The sequence below is a fragment of the Carettochelys insculpta genome, chromosome 3 (assembly GCF_033958435.1).
Source record: "Carettochelys insculpta isolate YL-2023 chromosome 3, ASM3395843v1, whole genome shotgun sequence".
NCBI classification, from domain to species: domain Eukaryota; kingdom Metazoa; phylum Chordata; order Testudines; family Carettochelyidae; genus Carettochelys; species Carettochelys insculpta.
In genome coordinates, this window is record NC_134139.1 from 43,271,974 (window position 1) to 43,299,130 (window position 27,157).

Consider the following 27,157-nt stretch of genomic DNA (forward strand, 5'->3'; position numbering starts at 1 on the left):
ATAACCAGGGAAGCAACACCACCTCCACTCCATTCTTGCAAGCAGAGCACTAAGCTCTGCTCTTCTCAGCTCAAAAAAGTTTGAAAACAGCTCAGGGTGCAGGGAGGGGTATCTCAGGGTGTGGAAAGTGGAGTGAGCAGGGCTGTGTGTGGGCAGGAGCTAGGTAGGGTTGTGTGCAGGCAGCTCAGGTTTTTGGAAGGATAGCTAGGAGCTATGCACGTGTAGGCAGGGCTAGCTTAGGATGGAGCCAGGAGATAGCTCAGGGGGCAGGCAGAGGATAGCTTGGGGCTATATGTGGCGTGGGGTAGATCAGGGTGCAAGTTGGGTGTAGCTAGAAGTAGTGTGTGGAAAAGGGGCAGCTCATGGTGCAGGGAAGGGGTAGCTAGGGGCTGTGGGCAGGCAGACATAGCTGGAGATTGTGTGTGAGCAGGAGATTGCTTGGAAGCAGGTGTGGGGTAACTAGAATCTGTGTGCTAGGAGGGATCTGCTTCAGCCCCTTGTCTCTGAGGGCTCTGCCAGCTATATAGAGCCAGGTCCACCACCCCTGCAGCTATGTGAGAAAAGGGTGCTGGGAGCTGGCCAGACAGGGAGAGAGGAGGAGTGGGTCTGCTCCTGGGACTGCACTGCACTTTTTTTAAGCTTTGGGGGGCACACAGGGATCGCCAGGGCTCAGGCATTCAGTCCTGAAGCTCCCAGCTTCATTGACAGGATAGAGGGAGAACAGCAGGGATCAGGGCTTCAGCCTAGGGAGAGAAGCATGCCGGAAATCGGGGGGTCCAGCCTGGCAGGTAGGGAGGAATGGTGCACTGGGGAGCAGGTCTTCAGCCTGTGGGGTTGGGCATACTGGGGATCAGGGCTTCAGCCCTCAGTTCCTGTCTTCAGTCCTGTGGGTGTCACCAACTTGGACATTCAGCTCTTCAGTTCTCAGCTTCACTGGGGGGCAAGGGATCGCCAGGGATCAGGGCTTCAGCCCCACAGCCTGAAAAGGCTGGCAGACTCCACCCCGCCCCCATTGAGAAATACTGCTTTAGCGTGCACATGAGGTGGGGTGACATCCCCGAACACCCTAACCCTCCATCAGACACAGGCTGCCTCTCTTCTGATTGGGTTTGTGTATGTGTGTCTGCCTCAGAGCCCTGCCTGAGAACACCACCTGCTGGCCATGGTCTGCCCAGCATTCTGCTACCAGCCACAGCCAGGAGACTGCTGAAACTGCACTGACGGTGGGTTCCCACCAAGGGGAGCACTGGAGCTGAAAATACAGAACAATTTGCTTTTGGAAAGGGGAAAAAAAAAAAAAAATGGACGGTTGCCTTAAATAGGGGACTGTCCTGGCCAAAATGGGTTGGATGCTCGCCCCAAGCAAGTGTCTTGTGGAAAAAATTGAATGTAGTCATGATCATGTAATTTGACAATGTGTTTTGTTCATTTGGCACAGAATTAAGATTTCACTGGAGTCCATAAATCTCATGTTTCTGACCTTGAGTGGTTGAGTTTGCAATGTTAACATTTTTAAAGTGGTAACTTTTAAGTATTTCTCTAGGGTTTTTGAAAAGACAGATACTGTGCAACTTCTTACACCTTCTCACCAAACACTGCATTAGCAGGGCTTGAACCCCAGAGTTTCTGCAACACAAACACTGGCACTTGACCTAAGAGGTAAATTACCCTAGTGGGGACTTCAAGTAGAGTGTTACTTTTGGTGGACATAGGAGTAGAGGAGCAGTTAATGCATTATATATTTGAGTAGCCCCATTTTATAGAAAAGACAGCTGTGTACTCAACTGTGCTGCCCCTCAGCAGTAACCTGCCAAATTTAAATGTATGAGACTTGTGTCTGCCTTACAGAGATTTTGGTTTCATTCCAAACTTGTGTAACTTATCAATAGAGTAAGAAGTCTTGTCCAGTAAAGTTGATAAAGGGCACAAAATAATAGCACGGCTCCCTGTCTGTTGCTAACACCAGTCACTGTGACTAGCAGAAATGACTTGGAGGCATGGTCTCCAGGCTTCTAATGCAAATTCACAAAGTAAGGCATTGCATGCATAGTGCCAACAAAATGTTCAGGGAATTCCACATCCATCCAGGAATGAACTGCACTGAGTGAAACATTAACAGAAAATAGCAGTTTTCAGCAACTTCCTAACTTGCTCACAGCAGGCAGTGGTGTGAGCAAATACTTGAGCTTTGCCTCAGGGCTCTTCCCCAGCTGCTAACCAGGGTAATTCTAGAGATCTGTTTCAAAGGAGAGAAGGGAATGATGGAAAGGTGTTTGTTTATAATGGAGAGCATAGATCGTGGTAACGCTCCCTCTAGAATTAAATATTATAAAGGTTGCTGCCACTGTTATGAGAGAGACTAGTCTTTCAGTATTTTTGTGATGACTAGTTTTATATCTTATTTGTAGACTCAGCTTAACAGTTAGCTACAAGTACAAAACACGTCTTGCCTATAAAGTCTTTTTATGGTAGAGTTTAATAAGGAACCTCTGTGAAAGACCTAATATTAAAGCTGAGTGTGGTATTGATTTAATGACCTCTCTTACCACTAGAAATTCATCTTAAGTTTTCCTGAGGTTTGCATATGTTCTGGCTGGTTCATTTTAGATTAACTGTCTCTAAAAATCTTTATGATGAAAGTGAAATTTTTGCTAAATAAGATGATGAAGGGCAATTAAGTATAACGTCATCATTTAGAAACTGCAACTTGAAATAGGTCTTTGCAACCTAAGGAAGTCATTCTGGGAGGAGATAGGTGATCCATATGTCTTTGGAATTGTAAAGTGGACATTTTCATTAATTTCTTTAATTGCTGTTTTCCCATTAACACTGAGAAGGAAAAAATCTTTCATGAACAAATTAAGATATTCAGACATTCAGAAACAGCAAAGTCACAGTACTACTGAAACAATTATTCTGAGTGATTTTTGTACAGTTATATTTGTATCCTAGTGTAGAATTACTGTGGCATTTACAATTGCTATCTTTTATATGTGTATGGGGTGTCCAGGTAGGAGTAGCACCTCTGGTATGGGGACTTGTCATGTCTCTTTGGGGGCAGTTCATGCACCTTTGGTCCCCACTTGGCACCTAGCTCTCACCTGTGTCTCCAAGAAGCTGTAGCATGCAGCAGGCACACCCTGTTGAACCACTTTGACAGGTGGGCTAAACCAGGTGAGGGTAGCCAGCAGGTCTGAAACCTGCAGTGAGATAGGGAATTGTCTATCCCAGCATGCAAAGTCAGCCCTGGTGGACTGGATGGATGAGATCAACAGCAAGATCCAACGACCAGGAAGGCAGCTCTGCAATGCTCTGTGGAGAGCAAAGGGCATGAAAAGGCACCAAAGATGGCATGGCCATCCACGGCAGCCTAGGACGTCCCAGCCGTGATGACTTTTCATACCACTGGAACCAGGCTTCTGAGGTTGAGAGAGTGGAACTGCCCTTGTGCAACAGCTTTTCCACTTTAAACATTCTCCCACACAGGTTCTTTGCACATTCTTATCACTTCTGGTGAAGCGACCGGTGGAGGTGACCACTGGGAGTCGTAGCTCCAAACTTGCACGTAGGTGGCCTGTGGACTTTGATCGCTCGACTCTGACCCTGGGACAACAGAGGACGACCCCGGGTGACTGAGCAGGCCTTTTTAGGAACAGCACTGCTCACCTTCAAAATGAGGGAGGGTACTAGAAAAGGTGTCCCAAAAATTGCTTGTCCCAACCAAAATGGCCAGTATGCCGCAGCTGGCAGTTTTACCCTCTCAGCAGATGAAAACAGTGAAAAGAAAGATGACGCTTGCAGCATGGAACATTCGCTCCCTCTTGGACAGGGAGAATGCTATCAGGGCTGAGAGAAGAACGGCCCAATTAGCAAAAGAACTGACGTTATAACATTGACATAGCTGCCCTGAGCGAGACTAGACTTGGCTACACCCATAAGTGGATATCTGTCTAACTAAAATGATGCTGGACCACAGATATTGCCAGACAAGAGTGTGCCGGAAGATTCAACATGTAGATCTACATCTGTCAACTGTAAGGTGACTATACCTGTATAAGCCCTCCAGTGAAAAGTTTTGGTGTCTCTCTTTATAATAAGGGTTGGTAACAACATCTCAAGCTACAATATTCTGTCTTTGTGTTTATGAGAAGAAGCTGCAATGCTGGCTGTTGGGAGGGCTAGGGTTGGTAACAACATCTCAAGCTACAATATTCTGTCTTTGTGTTTATGAGAAGAAGCTGCAATGCTGGCTGTTGGGAGGGCTAGGGACCCTGAGGTTTTTCAGGCAGCCTTTCCTTTCTGCTTTCTTCCTTGCATATTAGTCTGAGCCGCAGAACACAATGAAGGAGAAGTTTGTGGTCACCACCGTTTCTGATGGCATGGCACTGCTATCTTCCTTAATTTGATTTCTTTCAGACCAACAGGGAGGCATTTGAGTGAAAAGGATCATGAACATGATGTCTTTCATGAGCCTAAGGAAAAGGAGGAGTGAAAGCAGCAAAATAAGGATAATGGACTTCAGCAAGCAGACTTGAACAAATTCAGAGAACTAAAGTGTGAGGAAGTCAGAGGGCCTTTTGCACCCAATTTGCATTAAGATGTGACCCTTAAACAGCATGTAGAACAGAAGAGTTAATTAATGGACAGGTCATAGTGTAGAACAGACTTGTCAGCACAGACAATGGGAAAATCCATCTTTGGGAAGGGGGATTCTTGGTCCCTTCCCCTGCTCCCCACATCTTCTAAGACTGACCCACTTCCAGCTGTCTGACCCCAACCCTTCCTTCCCTCCCCACCCCCACAGCTCTTCTTCTGACCTTTGTATTGCTTCCCTGGCCAAAGGAGTCTCCTGAATGTAGCCTCTCCTGGGCTCAGGTTACAAAGGGCATTAGATATTGTTTGTGCAGGTAACTTGGTAGCCTCCATCACTGGAAGTCACACCTGAAATGCCCATCACTATCTAGGCATTGGTGCAGTGTCCATGGAAACTGAAGCACACAGAGGGGGTCACTGTAGGACAGTAGAACTCTCATGCTGCAGAACAAGGTGACTAAAATCCCCATTTTGTCACAGTAGGCATGTTTCTATGGGAAGAAAATCTAAGGGGGAAATTCAGGAGAGCTGGGCTCCTTCAGGGGACAATATTAAAGGTAAAACTACAAACTATTCTAGTGCCACTGCTGAAAAGGATCTCGAGGTCATAGTGGACTGCAAACTAAGTATGTGTCAATGTGTTGCAGCTGCAGAAAGGCTTGTATTCTTGGCTGCATTAACAAGAGTGTTGTGTGTAAGATACAGAATGTAATTGTTCTTTTCTGCACCATTGAGGCTCTAGCTGCAGTACTTTGTCCAATTCGATGCACCACAGTTTAGGAAGGATGTGGACAAACTGGAAAGAGTGTTGTGGAAATTAACAAAAATGGTGAAGGGTCTGGAAGAATTTAGGAAATATAAGAATACAGGTTGAACCTCTTCTGCCCAGCATTCTTGGGGTCTGACTGATGACAGAAAAGAGCATTTGCCTGACCACAGGTGGTCAATATTGTCTAACAGCATTGTCAACACTTCCACTGCTTAGTGGGCTCTTGGAAGACATTTAGGAGTAAATCAGAGCTTAATAACAGCACAGAACACTGAGAGCCAGGATTGATGTCTGTAAGTAAACTTTAAAGGAGCACAGGAAACATGGCCATACTCACAATAAGTGGTCATCCAACTACCTAAAATAATGCTGGATTACAGATGTTGCTGTATGAGAGAGTTCCAGATTAGAGGGGATCAATCTGCATAAGAAAAAGATGAAAAATTGGGTATGTTCAAACTTGAGAAGAGATGAGTGGGAGCAAACTGATAAATCCTCCCATATGTTAAAGGTTATTTTAAAGAGGATTGTAATCAGTTATTCTCCTTGTCCACTGAAAGTAGGACAAGCAAATAATGAGCTTAATCTTCAGTTATGGATATTTTGTTAGCTAGTAGGGAAAAGCTTTTGAACTATAAAGGTAGGTAATCTCTAGGGAATAGGCTTCCAAGGGAGGTTGTGAAGTCCCCCTCTTTAGGAGATTTTAAAAACAAGTGGGGCAAACACCTGCAGGGATTGTCTAGGTTTTCTTGGGCCAGCCACACACAAGGCTGGATTGATGAGTTTTCAAGATCCCTTCCAGCCCTGTGTTTCTATGATTCATAAATAAATCCTGCCATTTTAAATGCTCTTTTGAATTTCATCAAACAGTTTAGCATCTTATCACATTTACAGATTGATTAAATAATTGTGACATTTCATCTTGCTAAGTCTCCCATTATAAAGTGCTAAAAGCTTAATTTAGTTCTGAAGCAGATAATGGAACAGCCTTCTAAATGTATAGCTACCCATAATCCTTTCTTCCTTGTTTAAGGTTATCTTTCCAATTGAAATCTTTTCTCATACAGGATTAGTGAGTTAAATGGTCTTGACTCTACCCTTCCCCCCACGAAAAATAATACTTTGGACACAACATAAAATTCTACCCTTTCACGTTACTTTTGTATCCTCAAGATATGAGATGGCAATACATCATTCTTTGCAAATTCATCCAATTTTGCTTGGACAGGACCTAGTACTTCAAGAAATCTGATGCCTTGTTCTTTTCTTAAATTGGCAAGAAGAGCAATGAAAGCTATGGAGACAGTTGTCTGCTGGTGGATCCAAACTTCTAAGAAGTATAAAAGAAAGCTTGGAAAGTAACTCAAGTCTGCGTATATTCACAATATCTCTATCCATGCTTGTGCAGAGAGCCTCTTGTGAAGAGTTCTACAGAGCTCCCACCTAGCAATATCCACATCTTCAGCAAAAACAGCAATGTGTACCCTCATTTGAGGGTATGTCTATATGGGGATAAAAGCCCTACAGCTGACCCAGGTCAGTTGTGACTCAGGCTGTGGGGCTGAAAATGGTACATAGACAGTCCAGCTCACAGGATGGTAGGGCTCAGATGCCAGCCCAAGCCTGAATGTCTGTACTGAGGCAGGCAGAATATGGTTTGCAAGCTCAATCCAGTCCACCATACTGATGGATCTGGTCCACAGGCCAGCCAGAGCCTCAGGCAGACTCCCTGCTTTCCACACCCCGCATATTGCTGTGAGAAGCTGACTGCAGATACCATGTGTTCTCTGAACCACCACGGGGTGTGTGTGAGAGAGGGTGTTCCGTGTGCTGCCCCCACCCCAGCAGAATCTTTGTATCTCCCATAAACTGTGGAACAAACACCTGTCAACTTTCACTGCAGGGAGCGCACAAAGTAGCCCTCCCCCAGGGCATGCAGTGTACAAAGTACACCTGGCTCCCACAGTCGGCTGCTCTGAGTGAAGTGTGGGGAGAGGAAGGTAGATGGCACAAAGTCTTCTGGACTGCCATCCAGAGCCTACCTCTGGCACCCCAGCCCTGGGGCAACTGTGCCCTTTACCCCCCCCCTACACCTCCTGTGTTGGTGAACCTGCCATTCTATCTCAATTCGCACTGCAGTTTGTTTATTATAACAAATTATAAAGCCTACTGACCAAAAGGAAACTTAGGGTGTGCTTGTCTAGGACTAAAAGTATCCGAAGTAGTCCAGGTCAGCTGACACATGCTTGATGGGCTCAGGCTTTAGGTCTGAAAAACAGCTGTGTAGATCACGGAAGGCCAATAATTTTTTGAGTCCTGCGGGGGGTGGGGAGCTCCAAGAATTTGGGAAGTGATCAAGGGTCACACTCTCATGATATTAATGGAGCAGATGTGGGGTCTGGGATGGAGGTTGGGTTCAGAAATGAACTTGGGTGGCAAACTGAGGTGCAGGAGCAGGTGTGGGGTCTGGCAGGGGGTCTGGGTGTAGGAGAGGATTCTGACCTGGAGAATGCAGAGGGTTTGGGTTCTGACCTGGGGCAGGGTTGCAGAAGGGGGAGCAGAGGACTGGGTTCCCACCTGGTTCCCAGCTTCTCGCCATTCAGGGGCAGCAGTCACATTAACCCCAGACACATGCAGCTTGGCTGTGGGTATCTTGCGGGTTTACTTTATTGTAAATTGTGCTGCCCCTGATCTTTACCACAGTTGGTCAGAGCCTTCTGAAAGCAGACATACCTGAAATTTAAAACTAACATCACAGTGCATCTGTGGTGTGTTAGTGCACTGGCTCAATGGCATTTCAAAGGAAGGAATGTCTACTAAATAAAACAGCTTCCTGCTACCCTCTGCAGTTTATTTTGCAAACACTATAAAACATATCTGAACTATTTCCTCAAGCAAAGAGTGCTTAGCAAAATCAGTACATTAATCGTATATCTGAGTAGTTTCTCACCAAACTTCATAAAGCAGTGCTGTAATATGTATATACATAAATAGCATGTAAATATTCAAAATTATCCTAGTCTATGCTACACGTTCTTATATCAACATCAATAGATTAATATTATTAGTCACACAAATACTTTTTGGATTCCACTTGTTTGTTTACCAAAAGTTATAGTACTTACTATAGCTATGGTGATATCATAACATAAAACATTTTCTGTGCCATATGAATGACAAACATCTTTTATTTATCCCTGTTGTATCCACCCCCAGTCCAATCTAATTTCTGATTACTTTTTACATCTGTTTATAGGTGACCGACTGTCAAGCTTGAAATAGAAAAAAGCAGAACTTAGTATTTTTCCCCAATCCTTCAGAAATAAATATTGCATAATTGAGTAGGGTGGAGAAAAGAGGCAGAAACCTATGTCTAATTCATTGTGGATACTGTGGAGTCCTTACTTAATTTTTGGCGCATATTGTATTTCTGTGGTTTGCATGGACACTCTTTCTCTCTCACCACATAGCACAGAGTAGTAGGTAGCCTTGATTAAAGGGTAGGATGTAGCTAAATTGCCCCAGAGCAGATACGAAAAGAAATTGTGCTTGTCGCTGTCAGAGGCACAATTACTTATTGTCTCCATTTCTTCTTGAGGATAGTAATTTTCAGGGGGCATTTTTTTAACAATACGAGGCAATTAAGTTTATATAAAACAGAAGTGGGATTTTTACAGTTAATTCTGCTGTGTCCGTTGTAGTTTTTACATTTTCTGCCTTGTGTGCTTAACTTCATAAGCAGGGTTCCCAGGGTATTTTTCTTTATGGAATAAAGAAAAGGTGTGCATGTATGCTTATTTTAAACCTTCCATATATTTGATTTTAGATTTAGAACCAGCCCTCAAAGACTTGCACATGTACCTTTTAAATGTGAAAGTTCCATGGATTTCAGTGGAACTGGTCACATACTTAAAGTAAAGCACATATGTAGTACTGGGCCTAAATCATAAAACAATACAATTAAATATATCTGGTATAAAAATGTGAAGATCTGTGTGAGATCCAGGCCTTAGGGCAAGAATTTAGACTTCCTCTGTACAGCACAGTGCACAATAGAACTTAACAATAGTAACCCATTCAGTTTGGTTTTGAGATTTTATAGCAAACAGCTTAGAAATCTGTCAATAGACAGCTAGTAAGAAATGGTTAATTAATTGTTAATTCTGTTCTTTAGCCTTTTGTGATGACACTTTATTTTATTTTAAACTAAGCATCAGTATAAAAATGCCAAAAGTGATTGTCATGTCAAACAGTCTTCCATAGTACCATTTCACGAAAACATCTAGTTGTGTGCAATGCTGTTGTTCTTCTAATAAATCCTAAAAGAAAATACTAAACGTTAAAATAAACATTGCAGAATTTAGTCAATATTATCATTTTATTTATAATTTTTACTGAAGTATTTTTAGTACAACAAGTGCTTTCCCCCCCAAACACACATACTTATTATACACGGTATAAATCTTAACATACAACGGTGCTTTAAAAGTAAAAACCCTACTTGACTTTTTGTTTTCTGGGCTTACCTATGTAAAGGTGTATGATCACAAATCTATAGAAACCATCATGGGATTGAAATAAATGAAATGTATGTATAATCTACATTCTTCATGAAGACTTCTATGGTGCAGTTGTCTTCTGGATTTTAGTTTTACAGAGTGTGTCCAGAACGATCATTGGTGGAAAACATGCTGTATTTTCAGTGTTTGAGCTTCATCCTTTACCAATGAGATGTTGAATATTATTGGTCTGTATTTACATAATATAGTGCTCCTAACTGAGCTTATTGATGCATTTCACAGTCATGCAGTACTCTTCACTGGACACTTTGCCCTGGAATGTGTCTGATAATCTCTTAAGACTGTTTCCTGTTGCTTGGCATTTTAAAATCATTCTTGCCATTGCTGGTCTTTGCACTGTATACTGTGCAACTGATGCTGCAAAATGTCATCAAAGAGTAGTGTAGACATACACAAAAACAATCACAAAGAGATTGAGCACTGTTCCAATTATCCCCAGCATGGCTAAAATAGATTCTTCTTTCTCTTCATTCTCCTCTTGCTTTTTTACATCTTCTAGTGTTGTGATGGCAGAAGTCCCCATTTTTTCTGCAGTTATCTTCACTGGTATTCTGACAGCTAGCTAGAAAAAGAAAATGAAAAATCTAGTCCTTTTGAACAGGTAGCTTTGACATTTTCAAAAAAAATTATTTATATTTATATGCACCTCATCTGCCAGCTCTAAAGATCTTTAGATTTCTTAATGCTTTGTTATGTCCGATTCAATTTTTGCTTTCTTTGTGTGGCTATATTTAAGTTTATTTAGTATTTAAATATTTATTTAATAGCTGTGGTATTAGGCATGATGTAAAAAGGTTCTGGTTTATTGTTGAAAACCATTGTTTTTCCATAAAAGCTGATTTTAATTTGGCCTTAGCCTATTGACCTTATTCCTTTGTGAAATGAAAATTGGACAAAAATAAGTGATGGTCATATAATTGAAAATGACTGAAATAGCATTTATAATCTCTGTTGTTATTGTACTGTGACATTCAAAGTTCAGCAACAGCTGAGAATACTCTCATTTGTGTAGTTATTTGTAGGGTAGAAATGTCATAATATAATTCTGCAGTCTTTATAGCTATGCGTACAACTAGCAGTTGCAGGTAAGGCTTTTTTTTAAATCTACCAGCTTTTGGGCCATTTGTGCTGCAGTAAATATTTAACAAAAATACAGATCTGTGCATCTTCAGAGATGTGATTCCTTTTGTAATATTCCCAGAGACCCTAAAATTTTACATTATCTAAAATAAGGATTTGAGGATTTCATATATATGCACACACATACAATTTCTCGTCCTCTTCCCCCCCCCCCCCGCCCCAAAAAAAAAAAAAAAAAAGGTTGACTGGTAATCCCTTCTGTCTAATTCTGCTCATATTCTTAATGTGCAAACAAGTATCTTCTTTAATCATTTTCTTAAAAGATTATTTTCCTTTTGGGATTAGGTACTGGATGCTATTTGCTATTTGATGTGATTTAGCCATTCCTATGAGGAATTTCTGCTGTTTGCTAAAACATGGATTTAATCTTTCTGGTAGTCCAAAGGATGCTTATTTACTTCAGACTCAGAATAACATTTTAGAGTATATTTCCATTTACCTCTGAAGATATTTTTGGTCATGAAAGATAAACACAGTGCTGCAGAGAATCAAATTAAGTCATCAGCCTGTAATATAACATTACTTAGATAATGGTAAAAAAGCAAATGTTTCTTACCCTACATTGCATCAGGAATAAAATGTCATCAGACATGCTTCTTAGTCCTGGATTCAGTGGCACAGCAACCCTTTATCTTCATGGAGGGCTTCTCTTTTCATTTAAAAGAGAGAGAGATCGATCCTATACAAACATGGACAGTTTTTGATAAAGAAATTAAGCTGTGGAAGTGACAGTGTTAGCAAATCTTCCAAAAATACTGCCTGGCTGTATCTTTCTGTAATCCATTGATAAACATAATTTTGAACAGCCAAACAAAAAAAAATCATTCAGTAGTGACACAAACTGTACATAATTATCTTATTCAATTTGAGGATTTCCATAGAGGTTTTCCATGTATTTTCAGAAAGCAAGTAATATATGCCATTCAGGTTTACTTTTTAAAAAATTAGTTAAGCTCCTGGTTTTGTTCAGGTATATGTAGTTATTTCCTGATTTTCACTTCAAAAATGATCCTTTAATCTATTCTGCTTCTTGCCAGCCATCTGAAGACGTTTTTTCCCCTGTTGATGTGCTAGAACTCCAAATCAGTAAACTGGGTATTCACCTGCACTATGTGATTTTTAGTCCAGACATTGAAAAAGGAGGAAGAAATTTTTTTTTTATTGGCTGTAGCCTTTGGACTGTCACACACACCTGCTCTCAAAGCCTCTGAAAATAATTCCAAGAGATTCTTCAGAGCATTGCATAACTTAGCAGCCAGTCACATCTGAGAAGTGGAAAGACACTAGCTTTGTTGCATACTGTAGTGAGCTGTGACATTGATTAAACATGCACTTGGCACTTGCTGAATAAAGAAGGAACTACAAACCACCCTTGCAGACAGTGAGTTGCATAACAATGTGATAGCTGTGTTGTTTCATTGTCAGGCCAAGCACATTTTAATCCTGTAACAGTGAAAGTGTGCTGCTGTGTAGGGGAGAGCAGAGTTAACTGTACTTCAAGGTTTTCTGGTGAAGTGCTGCATCACATAGAAACTTTAAGGCATTCAAGCTTAAGCAGTGTTTCTGCTTTTTGTGTTTTTATGCTTTCTTTGACATGCTATTGTTTCAAACACCAATGACTATTTTAATGGGCTCCCCTTTTTATTCTCCACCCAAAGAATGCAGGTCAAAATGTGTATGTCATCAAGATTGTTTAGTGGGAAAATTCCCTGCTAGACTTTGTGGGACTCAATAAATAGAATCCCTGTGTATAAATTAGAGATATTAAGGCTGGGACTTTTCTGCTTTAGAGGAGAAATGACTAAGGGATGTTGTTATAGAGATCTATAAAATCATGACTGGTGTGGAGAAAGAAAATAAGGAAGTGTTATTTAAGCATGAAGAGTCGCCAAATGGAATTAATAGGCAGCAGGTTTAAACAAAAGGAAGTATTTATTCACAAAACACCAAATCAACCTGTGAAACTTTCTTTGCCAGAGCATGTTGTAAACGCAAAGACTTATAACATGTTTCAAAACAGAAGTCAAGAAAGATAGGTCTATCAATGGCTATTAGCTAAGAGGGGCAGGGATGGTGTCCCTAACCTTTGTTTGCCAGAAGGTGGGAATGGCAACAAATATTGATCACTTGATTACCTGTTCCATTCATTTTCTCTGGCCACTGTTGATGACAGGATGGCAGGCGACAGGGACTTTTGGTCTGACCCACTGTTCTTACATTACTTTTGCTTATTCCAATATAGAAGCACTTCAAATTTTTATTGCCACAAATTCGGAAACAAAATACCTCAGTAATTTAAGCTTCTATTGCAAGTGGCCACTGTTCAGAAGTAATCGGTTATTTGCTTATATGTCATATAGAGAACATTATCGCATGAACCAGAACCACATTTACTTTGACATTATGTATTTTTCTGTGGTTGGATACTAATTATTGTCTCTTTATTGTTAAAATAATTTGTTTTGAAGTTTCTTCCCAAAATAAATCCTTTGTGAAAATGGACATTTTAAAGCTTGATTTGTAAACTAAAACATATAGATAAAAAAACAGGATCATATGGCTTATACAGATAAAATAATTCTAATTTAAGGATGACTATCATAATACTATGGGAATAATATAACTAAAAATCTCAGTATTCTTGAGTTTCCCTGATCTAAAGCAGCAGTTTTTATTTGCATTCATCAAAAGTTTTATTTTAAACATCAATTTATTGTTTTAATTTTAAATGCATTTTTATTTTTATATTGCTGGTAGTTTACTTTCTTTACATTTTGTAGTCTTAAAATGCTAACATGCATGTTTGCTTGTTCCTTCAGTGTCAGATTTTTTCATAAAATATTTCATGCCATAATTGCACACCTAGACAGGGAAATAAGTCTTCCAGGGCCTCACTAACATTGTTTCTAGGAGGAAACAATCTCAGGTACAACATTGGTAAGCAGATAGCTACACTAGCTACTGCTGGCTAACACTAGCTTTCGGTATTGAACTTCCATGTACGGGGGGAGGGAGCCCAGGGGAGAGGTCCACTGAAGGCCCTCTCCAGCCCCAGTATTGAGCAGGTGGTGCGGGCGGGAGTGGCCCCAGCACTGGTAGGATGAGCAGCATGTGTGGTGCAGCCTCTGGCAGGGAAGAGCAGGCAGGATGCTGGGTCTTGTGGTGGAGACTGTGTAGAGACTCATTAGGCAGTTTGGAAGGTCAGAGCTTTGCCATGCTTACAGTATCTGCTGCACATGACACCACTGTAAGTCAATAGGACGGTGTATTTATGTACAATTACAGATTTCTTGAGTTTGTAGGATCAGGGTCTTAATTTTCAATCTTTTTTGTTCTTTGAAAATGCATGTTTCCCATTCTGTACGAGTGTAATAGCTGCATAATCTTGTCATGTAATCTAGCAGCCATTTTAGAATTATTTATTCTAATTATGAGCATACCAGTCTTTTTGTGATCCATTTTATTTTGATATTCAAACAGTACCACAAGAGCATTGTCCATCCCTGTAAGGAAAAAAAATGAAAAAATCAAGCTAACTATGAAGACTAAGGGCTGTTGTGTTAGCTGCTGTACCTTTGAGTTCACTTTCATTAAAATTCAATGCATTTCCTGCAGGCTTTTGAAAGCAGCATATTCTTTGGGTGAACATTGCCCTCAAAACGTAACAGAATTTAGAGTGTTACTGGGACATACTATAAAGAGGCTTTCCTCTGGTTGTTTTTGAAATAAAAAATCAAAAATCTGTAGAGCATTTGGAACTAACTCTATAGTCTGCAGTATGGACAGTGTTCATAGATCATATGTTTGGAAAGGTGCAGTAAATAAGTTGGTCTGGGGAAAGCTTGCAGCTGTAAATTATTTAGAAATAGTGGGAACAAAAGACTGTCCATTTAAAAAACTCTCTAAGCCATTAACTCTTTTGACTGTATCTGTAGTAACAAGAACAGGTTTAAAGTTTTTAATCAGAAACAGATAAAAGTGCAATATTTTTGTCTCTCTTTCTCCTTTTAACAGTGCTGTGATTAGCTATTCTAAAATTCTTCCGAGTGCGAATGAGATTCTTGGAATTGCTATGAACTTTAATAGTATTAGGGCTCAGTCTTGTGCATAGTATTATGCCATGGCATCAGACTTCGTATTTCCCAATAATTACTAAGGTTATTACATATTCTATAGGCCATACGAATGCTGCCAAAATAGATTTGGAGTGAGCTTTGAAGATCTATTTTACAGTGATCGAGAAGTAAAACCAATAGGAAGAGTGTTGATATTTCATGAGTGATATGGTGAACATTGAATTGTTTAATATGCAAAGGAATAGTGAGAACAGAAATTAGCTAATGTTTTGAGCTTCATCAGCTAATGAGAAAAAGAGTAGGCTTTCACCTTTGGGACCAAAAAGTCGAGCACATTGAGACACTTGATATTCGTCTTTACGAGGTCAAGAGACTACTTACACTTTATCTTAGGCATATAAGGCTGAGAAGCTTGAAGTTTTACTGTCTCATTGATGAAACCTGTCCCAGTGCCAATCCTCACCTGAAATGAATATCTTTACATCTTTAAACTACTACTTGACATATAGTTGTTGAGCTGGAATTGATACAGTAAATCTTGACAAATCTTGGAGCTTATGCTCCAAAATATCTGCTAGTCTGTAAGGTGCCACAGGACTTCATGTTGTTTTTGGAGATACAGATGTACGTGACTACCCCTCTGATTCCTTAGAGAGTATGTCTGGTGATACTGGTTTTTCTGGAGTCAGTTGGAGATGGTTATATGGAAGCATGAAAAGGACCCGCTCAGGATGTGTGTAGAGGGCTGTTGTGTTAGCTGCTGTATGTTCACAAAGAAAAATATAGTCCATCCAAGAATTAAAAATAAGATGTTAAACGGTGAATTATTTGATAAAATCATTGAGAGATGGAGATGTGAGTGGTTGCAAAACTGGACTCAGTTTTGTTATGGATGGTTTGCTGTCAGACTGGAAAGCTATACGCAGAGTAATGTTTTTTTAAACTTTTGAGACCATGGAGCACTAAACAATAATATTTTATGCAGGACATCTATGAAAATTTTCTTCAAAAAATTGTCAGATGGAAAAACACCCAAACAGCAACATATACAACAAAAACAAAACAAAGCAATTTAATCAGGTATCATAACAATGAAGAAGTAACAATGTATGTGATTTTAATAACGGGAAATCTGTGTATTTTTCCAGACACTCACAGCACACTTGCATGTTGTTCATTGAACACAGTTTAAGAAACACTGATCTAGAGGGATCAAGATATCAGTACTGTGTAGTTCTGTTTACCCATTGTAAAGGTAAAATCTCACACCTACCCCATGAAAAACAGAAGGGTTTCAAAGATAGATAGCTGGAACTGCTTGATTGAGAAGAGACAACTAAGAGGTGATGTGAATAAATATATACAGACTGATTAATGATGTAGAGAACGTACATAGGGAAACTTTGTTCATCCTTTGTTATACAAAAGAAAGGGGAATTAAAACTGAAATGTGTCAGATTTTAAAGTTGATAAAAATAAATGTTTTTTCACATAATACACAATTAGCCACTGCCATGAACAGCATACCAAACTAACTGGAGATGCAAGTTCTGATTTATTGTGACAGTTCTTCGAATATTAGTACAGCTGCCTCCACACTAGTAGGTCACACTGATTTAACTATGCCATTGTAAACACATAGTGAAATGGGTACAGAAATGGTATGTAGACCATTTTTTCTCTTTTTTGTGAACAGGCATAATGAACTTTGCAAGGTCTCTGTACAAGACCTTTGGTTTACTTAGTGAGTATGTCATAATATGAAAGCTATACAGCTTCTAAAGCTCACAAAAGGTTCTTTTCTGTGGGCCTCAAGTTTTGCAAAATAGATCTTCCCTTGGTGTCTTGCAGAATAGTTTGAGTTAATATTCCATCCTTTCTCATGACATTTTCTTCATAACTTGTGTTTGGGCCTGAATATTTTGTAATTGCTCTTTTTGCAGCATATTTTTTGTTTTTGTCTTTCTAAATTATGTTTGCATGTGCCTTCTGTGTGCAATTTAAAAAAAAATATTACCACTGAAAAGCAAAATAGTTGTTTACTCTCCATATTCAGTTAAACTACATTCAGAATGTTAAATGAATAGGAAAAATAATTTATTGCAGCTCAGTATTATCTATTAAGTGGAAAATCAAAAGCATCATTAGACTATTGAGCGTGGCTGGTGTTATTTGTCACATATTATTAAGGATTGTGTGTTTTTTTCCTACCTAAAATGCAACACACTTTGGAGAGAGTCAAATATTCAAGTAATGATTATGCTGTTTGTATAAATTAAAATGCAGACTTGGATTCATTCCAGTGGTGTTAAAACAAGTGGAGATAGCTCATTGGTGCAGATATTTGTAATGATTTAATTTCAGATTTTGATCCTCTGGTTAATAACTAAAAATTCTGGATAAAGAATAGTGTTACCATCATTCCCTACTAAGCTGGATGCTTTTCAGCATGCCCTTTGCATTTTGTTAAAAGGAATGGTTTGTGGTGTTGGTTTAATTATTTGCATGTGCGTACACTTGTTTTTCCATGTGCTTAAGATGCCTTTGACATAACTTAAAATATTCACCTTAGAAAGAGGACTCCAACATGTTACAGATGCTGTATTGCCGCTCAAATTGTAGTACTCATTTGTGTGAAATACGTAAACACATTTGGTTTTGTTTGGTCCTTTGTACAAAAATTCATCTTTCATCCTAATGGACCACTTCTTAGATGGGTTTCAAAATTAAGTCTGTCAGAATGTGCATCAGCTTGGGAACTTGTGCTTTTCTTACCCCGGAAGTAAAACATCTTTATTTCTTATGTGGTGAAACAAGGAAAAGAATTGAAGTTCAGGGTATACTCTCAAGTACCATTGTTGATGACTTATTCTACTTACCAGCATTAAGAATTATTACTGCAGTTGGAGTAAGAATGGGGGGGGGGGATTGAAACAACAGTCACAATGGGGCCCCCACTATATTAAAATATTAATGTATAGTTACACACCAAAATAACAAGCTGTCTTACAGAAATCACAATTTTATTCTTAATAATTAAGCATGGTAAAAGCATGTTTCAATTCACAGAATAAAATATTATTATTTACAAATGCAATTTTAGATGATCAAAAAATCAACATTTTGAATAACAGAATAAAATCTTGCACTATAGATTTATCTAATACAAGTTAAACATGAATTAAGTTGGAAATGCTGAATATGAAACAATTAATTAGGTTGGAAATGCTGAGTATGGTATAAGCTATACTTCAAATTGAAAAATGTAAGATATGTCTCAGTTGCAAAAGCTGTTTCACACAACCAAAATTAAATGCTTCCATACTGTAAACCACAAAAAAAAATCACTCCATCAGCAAAATAAAGCACCTTTAATAGCAGCGTAATTAAATCCTGGTAAAGTATTCTGTGATCATGAAAACTGAGTGACACTAGTGAACAGCAATTTAGAGGTACATTTTAAACACCATCCACACCAAAACTCCGTGCATGACTCATGGGAGGGTAGCACTTTGCTGCTATTCACTGGCCTGCTCAACAAAACTGTTGACCAGTTTTAAACACTCAGCGTTTCTTACTGAATTCATTTCTTATAAAGCTTTTGCTACCATGAAGATCAATAACAAATGTAGAATATAATGTAACCAGATAAAGGTGTACTATACAAGATGTTCTTGGAAATAATATATGAATGGAAGACCAATCCCACATGGCAGCCATGAACACAGTCCAACTCGGTCTTTCGCCAACTCGGCCGTTCAAGGAAGTTGGAACCAATCAGCTGTAAGTTAGCTGGCGCTGTTTCGAATATGAGACCATCATTATTTATGCTTTAAAATCCATTCGTGCTTCTTATTACTCTTGTTGCATAATAAGATTACACTTAAATCAATTTTAAAATAAGAATGACATGAAACATTTCTTTTGTTCCATTAAAGCAAATTGTTTAAATAAAATGGAGTTACAGAGCCTCGGGACCCACCACTCCTGGGGGCCCTGGGGCAACTGCCCTCTTTGCCCTTATATTAATCATTCACTGATGATTACCTGAAGTTTTGAAATCCACAGTCCTGTAGTCATTTCTCTGAACACTTCTGTTTTCATGAAGACTGACAGCTTTTATTGTGTTGCCCTTAATTTTTTTTTTCATTTTAGACACTTGACAAACCCAAAAAATACGGTTCAGCTTAATATCAAATATACTTTGTTGTCCCTTAAACTTAAGAATACTGGTAAAATAAAGGTCCCTAAATAGAGAATAGTCATCTTATGTCCAACAGTATATGTATTTTAATGATAGTCTATTGTCATGTATGGGTGTATATTTATTATGTAAATAAAAGAATGTTGTAGGAAATATTTTCTGGTAATTTTATCCCAGTTCCCTATTCTTTCATATTGCTGAATTTTGAAAACATATGGAGGTATCCACTGAATTTCTTTCTTTTACTTTGTAGCCTGTAAAATTTCCTTTTCCAGGAGGAACCCATTTCTCATCAAATCAGTGGGAGAAGTCCTATTGACTTTAATGGGACGAACATTTCATTCTAAGTGTTCAGCAAGCTGACTAAAAATTGAAAGGAAACCAGATCTGACAATGGGAAAACATATTTTGCTATTAAAATCCAGAGGCTACAATCATGGATTTTGCTGATTTTTTTTTTTTTTTACAGAATTGTTTAGGGCTCTGTTCTGCAAAGCACTTGATCCCATGCTTAAGGTTAAGCATTCTCTGCTGAACCTTAACTAAATTTAAATTTGTGTTATTGTTGGGTATGGGCCTTAATATAGAACTTGATTGCTTGTTTTGTGATGCAAAATTCTTGTAGGTAAAATAACCGAAGGCTTTCTAATTGCTACTTCCTATTGGACAGAAATAATTGTATTATTTATATTCATTAACATGAATACAGTGTATGATACCTTAAAGTCCACAAGGGGAAAAAGAGAACGAAGTATATTTACTGGAGCTGAAGAGGTATTCTATAATGCTTATAGATGGAGCTATACCAAAAGAATGAGAGAAGTTTGGCTAATTTTCTCTCCTATATTGCTGCTTATTTGAGTATAAAGCCAGTGCAGATAGTGGAACTAATTTTTCTATGAGATGTAAAACTGAAACTGAGCTTTTGCCAAAAAAACAATTTATTGATTTTTGGTTACTCACTTGATAAATAGGCAGACACTTGTACAGGCTATAAGCTGAATATACAAGAAAAAATCCTCTGAACAAGAATAACAGAACAACATTTTATTTAACAAAATCAGTTAGGATATTTATGCTGGACTAGCTGTCTCCTTTAAAGAAAAATATAGTGATGCATGTGGTAGATGATATCAGTTGTCATACCCTAAACAATCTTTTATGATAGAAACATAAGACTAGAGTATTAAATATTGAGATTAGTATTAAACTTAATGAACCTCACTTGGAATAGAGCTTATTTCATAAAGGAAACAACAAAACAAGTCTTTTTTAACTTGGAAAATGTTGTCCTGGGAAAGATGAGAGACAGTGATATTCACCAAGCAGTTACCCAGAAGTTAAACCTCCTGTCCATGAGAGCCACACAGAAGAGAAGGAACCGAACAAGCATTCAAAGGATTTAGAGTTCTAATTAGGGTTGTTGATGAATCACTGTTAAGTTGCATGATTAACTCAAAAAAATTGATCCCACTGTTAAATAATGAATACCAAATGAAATTTATTAAATTTTGGGTGATGATCTATGTTTTCAAACATATTGCTTTCTATTACAACACAGAATACAAAGTGTAAGAAGCTTACCTTCATATTATTTTTATTACAAATGTTTGCACTGTAAAAATGGTAAAAGAAGTAGTATTTTTCAGTTCACCTAACCAAGTACTGTCGTGTAATCTCTTTATTATGAAAGTGTAATTTACAAATGTAGAAATTTTTCTTATATAACTGCACTCAAAAACAAGCCCACTCAGTCCTATTTCTTCTTCAGACAAGCAGTTAGGCAAACAAGTTTGTTTACAATTTACTGGAAGCTTTCTGCTTCTTATTTACAGTGCCATCTGAAAGTGAAAATAGGTATTTGGATGGCACTTCTGTGGTCAGCCTTGCAAGGTATTTGTGTGCTTCATATGCTAAACATTTGTATGTTCCTTCATGCTTTGGGCATCAATCCAGCAAACACTCCATGCTGATGATGCTTGCTGAAAACAAGTTAATTAAATTTCTGACTGAACTCCTTGGGTGAAAAAACTGTCTCTCTTCTGTTCGTTTTACGTGCATTCTGCCTTCTATTCCAAGTAATAGCTATCTCAGGTGATGACCTAGCACATGTTCCTTTTAGTAACACTCTCACAGCAAATTTGACAAAATACAAAAAAGTGATATTTCTAAAAATACCTATAGCACTCTTACGAAAATGGATGTGGTGTGACATATACTTTCACAAACCTTAAAAGAGCAGCACTTAGAAGCAGAAACAAGCAGAACCTGAACCACCAAAAAAACCAAAATTCATCTTCTGATGGTGGCTCCTTTCTCGGATGATGAAAATAAGCATGCAGTGGTGAATGCTGCTTTGGATCATGACTGAGCAAAGCCTGTTATCAGCATGGATATGTCCTCTGGAGTGGTATATGAAGCATGAAGGGATGTGAATCTGCAGCACATCTGGCAGGTAAATGTCTTGTGATGCCAGCAGTGAAATATGAATACACATACTCGCTTTCAGGTGACATTGTAAACAAGAAGTGGGCAGCATTATCTCTAATTTGTTTGAGTGATTGGCTGAACCAGAAGTGGGCCTTAGTGGACTTGTAGGCTCTAAAGTTTGTTGTTTTGGTTTTGTGCATGTAATTAGGTAACAAAATAATTGTAAGTTACACTTTCCCAGTAAAGAAATTCCAACACAGTACTCATATTAGGAGAATTAAAAATACTATTTTCATTTTTACAGTGCAAATATTCATAATAAAATATGAAATTGAGCACTGTACACTTAGTAATTATGATCAATATATTTGAAAATGGAGAGAACATTAAAAGGTATTAAATGGTAATCCGTTTCCCTTTTAATCCCTTGATGGTCCTAGTAATAATCAATTTTTTTATCTTTTCAGAATTTAAAGTCAGTATTGGAAAATACAGCATAGTCTGGAAACAAAATAATTTCTTTTTGTTAACAAAATAATAATAAGAGATCATATTTCTTTTGTGCTGAACTTAGCTCCCACCATATAAATAAAAGAAAGCTGCTATCTGGGCATTTGTATGAAGAGTCCTTGATTTTGAAGCTCCCTTTTTCAATTCAAGAGAGCTGGAGTTTGTATTGCCCTTTGTGGATATAAAATTGGTATCCTCATTCATACCTGCAAAAATGATCGGTGGATACTCACATCCATATCCATGGATGTAGATACCCTTGGATATCCACAAATTGGCAGGGTTCTAGGTACAAAATTTGTATCCTCATCCATATTTGCAAAAATGAGAAGCAGATATCCACAGATGTGGGTGCCTGCAAATGCAAAGCAGATATCCGTGAAAGAAAATACAGTAAATTCTTTCCTATCTGGCAGTCCCGGGACTGGGAAGTTGGTGGATATTCAGATATTCTAGATATAGAGCGGTATACCTAGCAATGCATAATACTAAAGAAGAACAAGATTAAATATTAAGGAACAAACAAAAATATATGTAGAGTACACTATTTACCAACAGTAGTGTTGTACACTCTAAACTTGTATTGTATCTGATATAAGTATTTGTATTTACTTTCACTTTACTGTTGTAGCCAGATAGAGTGGTATCTCACCCGACCATCGGCTAACAGCTGTATGTCGGGAAAACTTAACTAAAATTTACTTATGGTTAAAATACCAGTTATTGAGAACTCTGGATGATAGGTTTCCAGATATGAAAGAGTTTACTGTAAAATAAGTTAATTTAACCACAAGATGTTAAGTGAATACCAATGTAAGGCATTAAAGTCAGAAATGGTCTTAAGAAAAATAAGGAAAAACATTTTCTAAACTTAACTAACTAGACTTTAAGGTGAGATTTTTATCACGTGCTCCCAGCAATAGAGCTGACTAAATTTAGATCAGGAACTCCTTCCAAATTCCATAGACTGTTTTATTAGCTTATGGAAAAAGAGCAGTGGCTAGGGACAGGGAACCTGAATTCTCTTTCCCCTTTACTTTCGTAGTTCAGTGGCTTCTTGAAATGAAGGTTTCCGAGCATTAACTCCCTTCTGTGAGGTAAAGACATAGGATCTTGTGAAGGAGGTTTCATGATGTTGTTTGCTAAAATGATGATTTGCTTTTTCTCCTTCTTTCTGTCTTGAGAATCATATTTGCTGTTTATATGCAAGTTGAGGTGAGCATCCATTCCTTTAAGACCTACTCAACCCAAAATTTTGAGGAGTAAAGGCACTTCGAAGTAGCATGGGTGATTTTGAAGTGCCTGCGGCTACATGGCATGCTGACACTTCGAAGGTGCCATGGGGGAGAATTAGCCTAATGAAATGCTGCATATTCATTGCAGCACTTCATTAGTAATCCCCCATCACCCTGATTACCATGCCCCTGTTGAAGAAGGGGTAAGTGTAGACATAGCCTAACAGAAGTTATTGTCTCTTTAAAGAAGCAAATCAACTGTGTTACAGTAAACCCTCGAAGCATGACTTCGATTTGTGCTTATCTCACATTAACGCAGGTTAAGTGCAGATCAAAACCACCACCATCCCTGCAGCCCGCGGCTCCCCCAGCTGGGAGAAACCATGCCACAAGCCTCTGTCTGCACACTGGGCTCCACAGCTGGGAGAACCAGCGCTGCAAGCAGATGTGTGCCCCCAGATGGGAGAAGCTGGCAGCTGCATGGCTATCCCCCCCATTCCTCCAGCTGCCCGGTCCCCCAACCACCTCCCCATTTTACGCAAAATTCAGTTCACAGAGAGGTTGCCCAGGACACAACCTCTGCTTCAATCATGTGATTACTGTATTTCTGTGAGCGGCCCAGGAGAGGGCTGGGCACTTCAAGCTAGACAATACTGGGGAAATTCAGGCCTGGAAGTATGTTGGGGTCACTTGGCTAGTAGTAACCTAGGCAGGTGGAGACAAGAGTGTGACTACAATGTAACAAGCAGGCCGCTGGAGAGAAAGCTGTTGATACATGGCTGCTTCTTACACAGATTCTGGGAGCATCGAGGTAAGAGCGAAAGTATCAGGGCATTTTAAGGAACCCGGGGTTTCAGGGCAGGTGGTGACACAGCCTCTCGGCGATCTGGATTGCACCACAAAATACATGATACCATCCTTGAGGTTTTAAAAAAGAGAAACACTTTTCAGGTATGGTCTCATGTATTTAATCCTGCCTCAGAGATCAACTAGATAGTGTCTTGGGGTCCCTTTCAGATACACATTTATGTGACTTTGAGTGGCTGTTTGTCACATCTTCTCCTATTCAGATTTAAGGGCAGGTAATGAGAAATGAAAAGTTGTAGTATGCCTTAGCTCCAAGGGTAAGATGTGTATTCGTGTATAGTTCAACCTTTTACTAATGTGAGTGGTCTATTTTTTTTGTGCTAGAGAAAGCAGAAATTTATTTTTTATAAACTCATTCGTTTGTAAATACTCTGAACTAGAGCAATAGTTTTTTTTTTGCACTACTGTTAAAAATAGTATGTCCTGGGGTGGAGGAAGCAGCTGTGTAAAGTATCTGAGTATTGCTATGTTTTGAGGATTTCTAGAATGATAGGAAATTCAATTGAGAAATGACATTCATTACATATTTTAACTCATGAGTAGAAAAGAAAAATAAATATCACGGGGGAGAAATATTAAAGTGCATGCATGTGTTTGAATTATTTGGAAGTTGTAGTTTTTAAAGAAATATTTTTTACTTTTATAATATGTGCATGCACTAAAATTTATATCATATACAATGCCATCTTTGGTAAAATACACTAGTAAGTTAAGTCGAATGTTGGGGTAATTTTTAAAACAAAGTTTAGTTAGCATTTTTTCCTGTTCACTTTGCTCCTTTTTTCAGTCTTTGTCCCAATACAGAGATTGAAAAAAGGAGCAAAGTGAACAACTGTGTGTTTTTGTCCACTTTCTTTATTGTGTTGGTCCCTCTTGCGTTATTTTGAGGTTTTCCCCCTACTTTCTCTGTGCACTCTTGTTCTGTGACACATTCTAAAAGATTGGCTTTCACTGAATGAGAAGGTAAAGGGAAAAATCAGACCATTGTTTTCAACCATTTAAGGTCAGACTGGAAGGTGTAGTATTTTTCCCTTTTGTTGATCTTGTAACATTTCTGTCTTGTAGTGCTGGACATGGCCAGGCATGTGCCCCTCTACAGAGCACTGCTAGAGTTGCTACGTGCTATTGCCTCGTGTACCTCTATGGTGCCGCTGTTGCTGCCTCTGTCTGGGAAAAATGGTGAAGAAGAGGAAGAACAGTTGGAATCTCAAGCATCTGTTGGCACTTTATTGGCTAAAATGAAGACATGTGTCGATACCTATACCAACCGATTGAGGTACAGTAAACATTTTCATCTCTCCTGCATATCATTGAAATATTGCTCAGTTTTCTTTTGGCTGGCAGGGTTTTAAATGTGAGCTGAGATGATTTTATGTCCTCTTTTTCCAGTATTTGACACGGTAAATGAAGCTTGAGAGGCTAACTTTTTAGTTTCTTGTTCTCCCCATTCTAGTACTTACATCTAACCAAAACTTAGATACATTATGACATGCATTGTATCTAACTGCGATATACTGTAATTTTTGTCTCAGAGAAAAATCAGGATTTTGGAACAGAGTTTTACATTAATACAATAAACGTTAGATTTAATGGACTAATGGAGGGAGGGGATGTCCACTGTTCCAGACAGTCAGTTAAATCCAAAAGTTTACTGCCCACCCACCCCTGCCAGGCCCCCCTAGCCCCAGTCCACCCCACACCCCTCAAAAAAATAAAAAGGCAAAAAAAAAAAAACCCCTGCCACTCACCAGATCTGCCACCGCTGGAGGAGCCACTCTGCTCTGCTGCGTGGCTGGCACCCTGCTGTGCGTGGCTTGAGGCACCCCATTGCCAGAGCCACCACACACTCCTCCCACCAGGGGAGGGGTGCGTATGAGAGTCCCAGTCTGCCTCTGAACACAGCCCAGCCCTGGTAGGTGGAATACGTGGCAGCTCCAGCGGAAGAGGTGGCAGCTCCTCCAGGCTGCAGCAATAGTAAATCTCTTAATCTTTTTTTCTTGCTATGGGTGGTGGGGATGGAGATTTTACGGACCCTAGTGACCTTCAGGAACAACAGGAGGACGTCCATTGTTCCCAATGTCCACTAGTCGGTTTCCTGGGTCCCGCAAGTGGCAGGGGGCTGTGAATCAGGCAGCAGCCTGGCTCCCAGCTCCCCTCCCCTTTCAGAGCTGGGAAACTGAGCAGGGCAGCAGCCTTTGTCAGTTTCTTGCCTCCAGTCAGTGGAGGGGAGCCAGGAACCAGGGGCAGCCTGGTCCTGGGCTCCCCCCAGACTCCTTGGAGCCTGGAAACTGCTGCTGCCTGGTTCCCAGCTCCCCGCCACTCCCAGGACCAGGAAACCACTCCTGTCAGGGGTGGCAAAAGACAGGGGTCTGGGCTGCCACCCCTGACAGGAGCAGGAAACGGCTCCTCTCAGGGGTGGCAGTCATATTAACCCAAGACACATGCAACTCGGTTGTGCATATTTCAAGGGTTTACTGTACCAGAGAACTGTAACAGAGTCTACTGTAGTAGATAACATGAGCAAAGGTACTTGTATCTTACTGCAGGAGAGTGGGGAAAAACACAAAGTATCAGAATATAAGACTGAATCCTGCATTACAATACTTAGAAAATGTCGCATTCAGTGAGACTGTTACCTAGATTTTAAATGAGGTGGATTAGCTTGCAGCTGTGCAGACCCTCTAACCATTCTGTGATGTTGTTTGTTTTGATACAAGTGCTTCAGTGCATTCTTACAAAGTAAGTAAACCAAA

General features: G+C 39.4%; 1 protein-coding gene across 1 annotated transcript in view; it reads left to right on the top strand.

Annotated features, from left to right (window-relative positions):
* The window catches only part of BIRC6 (baculoviral IAP repeat containing 6), a 328,895-nt gene that overhangs the window by 233,058 nt on the left and 68,680 nt on the right, over positions 1-27,157 (top strand). Inside the window, 1 exon segment of the mRNA XM_074989697.1 lies at positions 25,470-25,680. Within this exon segment, the coding sequence (XP_074845798.1) occupies positions 25,470-25,680 (211 nt within the window).